General features: G+C 31.4%; 1 protein-coding gene across 1 annotated transcript; it reads left to right on the forward strand.

Annotated features, from left to right (window-relative positions):
• Positions 1–483: 483 nt before the first annotated feature.
• On the forward strand, positions 484–2,453 carry LOC120088733 (zinc finger protein MAGPIE-like). The gene is made up of 3 exons (XM_039046165.2): positions 484–929; positions 1,050–1,446; positions 1,544–2,453. The coding sequence occupies exons 1-3, from the start codon at positions 818–820 to the stop codon at positions 2,307–2,309; spliced, it is 1,275 nt and encodes a 424-aa protein (XP_038902093.2). The 5' UTR covers positions 484–817; the 3' UTR covers positions 2,310–2,453.
• The last annotated feature ends 5,432 nt before the right edge of the window (positions 2,454–7,885 follow it).

Genomic DNA, 7,885 nt, shown 5'->3' on the forward strand with positions numbered 1-7,885 from the left:
GTTTAACATTTTGAAATCTAAAGATCATGTGAAAACTAGACCAAAAATTGAGAAATGAAGAAGGTATAGGAGACTTTAGTCTCACTCCTCACTAGTTGAGATATTATTTGATGAGGGAGACAACCAAAAAGTGTCTTGTAATTTTACACAATTAGATATCCAAAGAACATGCATTTAGTGGTAATCAAGAGACCAAATTTGTTGAATAATTTTTTCAAGTGGATGATAAATATCTTACCTTTTCTTCTACTTTGTAGGTTATTCTACATTTCTTTAACCAATGCACTAAACAATATTATTTCTATTATACGTTTAGATATATATATATATATATATATATAGTAAGATCTCAATCTCCTATGTTTTGTTGCAAACTTAGTAAAGATTATGGTTCTTCAAGAAGATTACAAGCAATCATGTGTGTGACTGTGACTGTGACTGACTATAGGTTAAAAACCTACAAGGAAATATTTATATATATATATATATATGATTGGTGAATGGAGTTGGATTTGACAAATAAGAGAAATAAGAGACAAGCAAATTATGGGATAATCATTCCATATGAAAAAAGGCAGTGAGACTTACTTTCTTTCAACATCATCCTATGTGTCATCTTCCACATTTCCCCTCTCTCTCTATAGCTTCCTCCAAACCCTTTTCTTTTCTTCTCAATTCTCTCCTAAAAAACCTTCTCAATCTAGTGAGAGCACAATAAGACACATTAGATCTTAAATCTTGTCTTATAATTCCCTTTGGAATTTCACTCCACACATATATTCTAAGAGCTTCATCTTCAAAACCTAAGCTTTTTAGAATGATTGAGAAAATGGCCGACAATGAATTCTCAGATTGTTTTCTCCAAATCCCACTCCCCGGATCCAACCCTTCTCTTCTCAAGAAGAAAAGAAACCTCCCCGGAACTCCAGGTAAATTTCTTTTCTTTCTGTTTTTGAAAAAGTTATTCAATGTGACTGTCGTATTTTCAAAAGTCAAAACTTCTAAATCGTCGAAGTTTGTAGTAATTTAATTATATCTTATTTCTAAAGATCCGGCAGCCGAAGTGATAGCGTTGTCGCCAAAGACGTTGTTGGCAACGAACCGATTCGTGTGCGAAATATGCGGGAAAGGGTTTCAGAGAGACCAAAACTTGCAGCTACACAGACGAGGACATAACCTTCCATGGAAGTTAAAGCAAAGAAGTAGCAAAGAACCAAAGAAGAGAGTGTATGTTTGTCCTGAGAAAAGCTGTGTTCATCACCATCCATCAAGAGCTTTAGGAGATCTTACAGGAATAAAAAAGCACTTTTGTAGAAAGCATGGAGAGAAGAAATGGAAGTGTGAGAAATGTTCAAAGAGATACGCTGTGCAATCTGATTGGAAAGCACACTCCAAAACTTGTGGTACTAGAGAATACAAATGTGATTGTGGAACTCTATTTTCAAGGTATATATATGTATATATAACTCTAATTATTAGATGTAATTAATTAATTAACTAATTAATTATGTTTTAATTAGTATGGAAATTGTGTGAAACACAGGAGAGATAGCTTCATAACTCACAGGGCATTTTGCGATGCATTAGCAGAAGAAACAGCAAGAGTAAAAGCAGGAACAACAGTAAGCAATAATTTCAACTATAATTTAATGGGTGGAGGGTGCATAGAAGATGAAACAGGGTTATTCACGGGCCAACATTTTGGTTCAATTTTGAAGCCAATATCAGTGAAGGAAGCAACAATGACAATAAGAAGCAATGTTCAAATGATTGGGGGGCCGATGATGATGTACGGTGAAGATGGAATTTGGGGAAACCAATTACAAATGGGTGATTATTATATTAATCATAATCAAAATCAAGGGTTAGTGATGAATAATGGAGGAGGAGTTTCTTCATTATACAGCCATCAATTACAGCAAATGAATCAAACCCAGATGGGAAATATGTCAGCTACAGCTTTGTTGCAGAAGGCTGCTGAAATTGGGCCAACTTGTACTACTACTACTGCCACTACTAGATCTGCCCCATCACTACTACAACTACAACAGGGGTTTTTGTTTAATAATGGGGGTGAGTTTTGTAATTCTTCTAGTACTACAAGTAGACCAATTATTGTTGTTGAGAATGAGAATAATGGGAATGGGAATGGGAATGAGATGTACACTGCAAAACGGCGTCGTACTCAGAGTGAATTTGAGTGTGGAAGTGGAAGTGGAACAACAGGAACAGGGGAGACGAGGGATTTTCTTGGAGTTGGTGCCAAAACTATATGTCACGCTTCAGCATCAATCAACGGATGGATTTAGATGCCAAATTTCATGTCTTTTTATATATTTTTGTGTAATATTTTCTTTTCTTTTTCGTTTCTTTGACGCAATTAGAGCAAACAAAAGTTGACAAATAAAGTGAATCAATCAAAAGATGGGAATGAGAAAAATGAGATTCAAGTATCTACATTTATATAATATATATTTGTTGAACTTTGAAGGAGATGATGATGAGGAGCAAAGTTGAGATATATGGTCAATAGTGTGTGTTCTTTTTCAAGAGACCTAAAAGCTGGTTATATCATTTTTAAACAAATGAAGAGGGAAATCTGCATATTCACTTGAGTATCAGGAAAGCTTGTCCCTTGTAAAATGATGGGTTTTTTGTGGTTTGATAAAAGAGGGAAGTGGGCCAAAGTTTTGGAGGGTCCCTTTTTTTGGACTCAATTATTGCCATTTTTTTATATCTGTCTTCGTTGTTGTCATGTCAAACGTGGGACCTAAACAAACCTTAAATTATTGAAGGAGAGGCTACCAAAATGTGACTGATACTTTTATACTGCCTAAGATATATGGAAGAGAAATGATAGAATTTGTTAGAGTTTTGGTGCTAGCTGTATTTTTAAGTGTGGTTGTTGGTTATTCTGTTCTGCTTTTTGTCCCTTTGAGATGTTCGACATGTTGTTCTTCGAGATGTTTTATAGGATGTTCCACACATTGCTATTCATTTTCATCTGAAAATCCTTTCCTTATCTAGAAAATTTTAGCTGCTCATTCTTAATGATTTTTTCCTTCTCAGGGCACAACGATATGAGTCTATTTCTCCTTTTTTTTTTTTTTTTTTTTCCGTTATACATATGTAAGAAATTATTGTTCTCTTTTTAGGGTTACCACTTTAAAAGAAGAATAGTGTCATTGTCTTGAGTTTTCTTTATAAACCACAAGTATCTTAATCAAATTGATTGTGAAGCAAGAAGTATGGTAGATCTTGAGGTGTTCCTCTAGATCATCTTGAAGCTTTATTCATTATATGAAAAGGGATTCTCAAACTCTGGGGAGTCTAACTTCATCCAATGAAGTGACCTTTATTTGATGTTGGAAAGATTAAAGTTATCTTTGAGAGGAAGTTTCACATTTAGGGGGAGCTTAAGTCTTCATTTAGCAAAATTAGGTTGTTGTGTTATTGTAAAAGTGTTATACTTGTCTATAAGTACAACATTGTAATCACTTAACTATTCATTAGCGAAAATATATTTCAACAGGCACACTGCCCTCAAACGTAGGTGGTATTACACCCAATTGGGTTATCAAACTTTGTGTTCAGTTCTATTGCTTTTTTTATGTGTTTATATTTTATGTTCTTAAGATTTTTGTAACATTGTGTGTAACTTGTTACGTGATGTATCAGATAACCTCTTTTAGAAGTATCTCAAATTTATATCGAATGATTATAAACGGGCATATAGATTTTTGAACCCACATCTAACAAATATTATTTTATGATGTTATGACAAAAGCAATCGTCCAACAAAGAATAAAAATAAGAAGCTAGAAATTGACACATAGATTTATGTTGTCGTCTTAGCTATAACTAGAAGTAGAGAGAAACTGTTATATTACTACGAGGAGGAACATAATACATAATACCAAGAGTTAACGTAAGTAATGGTTAGAGAGTTCATATATGACCCCTCTCTTAAACCCTAAATAGAATAGGCCTAAAATAAAACTCAAAACGTAAACCGAATAATAATCTCTATAGCTATCGAGACTCCGTGAATAATCATTTAGAGCGTCAGATAATAAATTTAGGGTATCTCGTTGTAAAATGAGTATCACATTTGTAGTGACTTGAATAATTTTTCTAAAAAAAATAATAATAATAATAATAATAATAAAAAGAAGAAAAAAGAGCTAAAAAGCGGCCTTCATTTCAAACAAATATTTATAGCTCATTTGTTTATTCAAAACTGATATAATGCTTACTTTTCTATCAACCAACCATATGTATGTTATCAGTATATTTTTCCCCCATGATTTGTCTTCTTCATTTAATGATATGCTACCATCTTCAACAACACTTTTATTTATTGATTAACCTTCTTTGTTAAAGAATCTTTACATAAGTATATACAATAACCAAAAATTTTAGAATTTGAATCAAAGTAGATGTAACTAGCTAGTCTTGAAAATTGTTCTTTTAGCTTCGGATTTCAAAGCTCTTTTAACATAGGGTGGAAAATGAAAGAAAAGAAGTCTACATCTTTTTTCTAGGAAAAAAAAAAAAAAAAAAGAGAGAGAAGAAAAGTAAAAGTAGTATGAAAAGAAACATCAATGTTTCAATTTTGTGTATCAAATCCATGGTAAGCTTTAGCATTTTCCAAGACATCATTTAGATAAAAATTGAATGCTTTCGGGATTGGAAATTTTAGGATAGCTTTGATATTCAATAAAGGGCTTGAAAGGGTCTTGCTATAATGATAGCATAGTTTGACATGTAAAAAGAAGATGCCACAAAAGCATTTCTTTTGATTTTCGCCATTTCTTGCCGTTTACTTGTGTATTGATTTTGGAGCCAACTTTTTTTACAACCTTCAATTATTTAGATAGTCTATCAACCACTATCGTTGGTAAGAGTCTATTCGCGGTAAAAGTCTATCGTTGTTGATAAATTTTACCATATTTGCAATTGTTTAAAAAATGTTCTTATACACTTGGTTATAATCCTTAAAAATACTACTGAGTACAATTATCCTAATGACAAATATGATTGGAATAAAAAGAAATAGAAATTCTAAAATGGGAAATTGATTGAGAGTTAAGAGTTATGGATTGTGAGATTTAGTAAAAGAATGGAAAATTAAGATGTTGATATTGATACTATGGGTCAATTCTACGGATATATCGATAAAAACTTTTGTAAATCAAACAATTTATAAGAAACATTTAAATTAATATTAAGTTTTTTCATTTTCTACGTAAGTTATGGATCTAATTATTAATATATAATTGTGACTAATCGTTATACTTATATGAGATATGAAAGATATCTATCAAACTTTTGATACCGATATCAAACTGTCTAATATATGGATATTCGAGAGATATTTTAATCATTGACTTGGAGAAAGATTTTAAAATTCCACACATATAGTTTTCTTTTCCAAGAAAAATTAGGTAAGCCTTGTGGAAAGTAATTACTTGTAACAGTCTCTTTTTCCCTCTCCTTTTGGGTTTTATTTAGGTGATAATGACTAGTGAACCTTTGGGATTCTACAATAGTTTTTTGTTCTATAATCAGCTAAGATGTTAACATAAAAAATATGATCATAAAACCATCTTTAAAATGGGAAATTTTGAATTTTTGTCTACATTTTCTTTAATACTTTACTTGGAATGTTTATGAATCTTTACGCTAAACTTTTTTTAATTTTGTTAAACCGAACTCTAAATTTTAACGAGTGTTTCAACTATATGATTTTTTAAATTTTTTTTTTACAGTTTTTGTAACAAAAGCAAGATATAAGGTGATGAGTTAAAATTGAATTTTCTGTAAAGTAATTACATATAAAACTTGTGAAAGGAAAAACAGAAGTAGTACCTTTTTAGACGTTTGATACCTTATTTCGTATATGGGGTGACCATCATTTGAAAATTTTAGGTAAAGGCTGCAAAGACTTAAAATTTTACATAAATGTCAAAGTGACAGTGTTGGGGTTTTTTCACTCATGTGTGAAGGCCCACATGTAAGGCCCAATTGGCCATTAGGTTTTTTTTTTCTTAATTAAAAACTCAGCCGGTGAATTGAATACACACAAAACGAGAGTGTTTGTGAGAGTGACGGCAGTGAGAGAAAAATGGAAAGAAAAATCAGAAACAAAGTTATTTCGTTTCATCGTTTTGGAGGTGAATTTATAGTCAGTTGACTTGAAATTTTCATTGGATGGCTTTTAATACCAATATATTCGATCCGAATGGTACACATTTCTTTTACAATTTTATTTAATCTCTTCTATTGTTGTCGTTCATTGTTGAGCTTTATCTGAAATATGTATTGTGTATGTCTCTAATTTTACTAGAAAAAATTATAATCCAATCCGTTATTGATTATAATAGAGATTTTTTTACTTTAGTATGTGGCTTTTTACTCCTTGCCTTGAGGATGTTTTTTAAGTTAAATTGCTTGTGTGTCTTGGGCTTACGGGTGGAAACGGTTCAGTTCGATTTGGTGGTCAAACCGAATTGAATCGATTTATTAGTTCAAACCGAACCAAATCGAACCGCATAGGTTTCAAATTCGATTTCATGTTATATTCTTTTTTTAATTAAAAACGATTCGGTTCGATTCGATTTTGTTCTTTAATTTTAAATTCGGTTTTTTTTTTAAATTTAAAGCGGTTCGGTTTTACTCTTTTTTTAAATATATATATTAGTTAAATATGGTTCGGTTCAGTTTCAAATTCAGTTTTCGAAAGTGAAACCGAACTGAATCGAGTTTTTTAGTTTCACTGAGTTTTCGGTTCGGTTCGATTTGGTTTTTAGAAACGGTTCAGTTTTTGCGGTTTGAATGACCACCTCTTGACTATTATTGTTGTTTCTAGTTAATTAATTTCATATTAGATTAATACAAGAGAGGATAATTGGTCATAAAAATATAGTGTTTATGTCAACAAAGTGGTATCAAAGATATGGTCAATTAAATTGTGATTAATTAAATGTCTTATATTAAATACAGAAACTAGTTTCACTTAAGATGGTTGCTCTTAATGGGTCAAATTATCAAGATTAGAAAAGAAAGATGAAAGATATTTTATTCGTGAATGATTTGTATCCTCCAACCTGTTTTTCTAAGAGAAGCCTCAAGATAAAACTAATCTAGAATATTGCATTATATGAGACTTCGGGTAGAAGAAGATTATCTAAATCATATTTGTGAAGAAACTCATGCACAAATTACAAGGAACAAGTTTGAGTTGCTATATGTGCGAAAATTGATAATAATAAAATGTTTATGATCAACAGATGAGGACATTGAAGTATCAAGATATGGAACACCTATGTTAGATTACTTGAAAATATTCCAAGGTACCTTCACCTCCCTTCCCAAAATAATTTTGATAAGACCCAAATTGATAAGGAGGTAAAGTCAAGAGTAAGGAAGACCTTGCAAATTTGTAAGGGTAAGGTTCTATGAAACACAGACACAGATACGGCTACACGATACAGATACGATCGGATACAGCGATTCGTCAATTTTTAAAAACTAAGATACGGATACGTCTAAGGATGCGTCGTTTTTTATATTTTTTTAAATATATATATTTTTAAAAAACGAGGATACTAATACGTTGAAGATATGTTTTTTTTCTTTAAAAAAATCTATGATATAGATAAATTTAGCATACAAGTTGATGTTGAAGTACAATAGTTAATAAAATGCAATAGAAAAGTGACTCGTATTGCAAAGAAGAAGAAGAAGATTAGAGAGAAGTATGAAGATAAACGAAAAACTTATTATTGAAGATATCCAAATGGTTTATATTTTGGTGGACTTTGTGGGGATTCAAATGTGAAGATGGAGATTAGATGATTCTAGTCTAAAGTTTGGTCCGTTA

The sequence above is a fragment of the Benincasa hispida genome, chromosome 10 (genome assembly GCF_027475165.1).
Source record: "Benincasa hispida cultivar pf3 chromosome 10, pf3_genome.v1.1, whole genome shotgun sequence".
Classification (NCBI taxonomy): domain Eukaryota; kingdom Viridiplantae; phylum Streptophyta; class Magnoliopsida; order Cucurbitales; family Cucurbitaceae; genus Benincasa; species Benincasa hispida.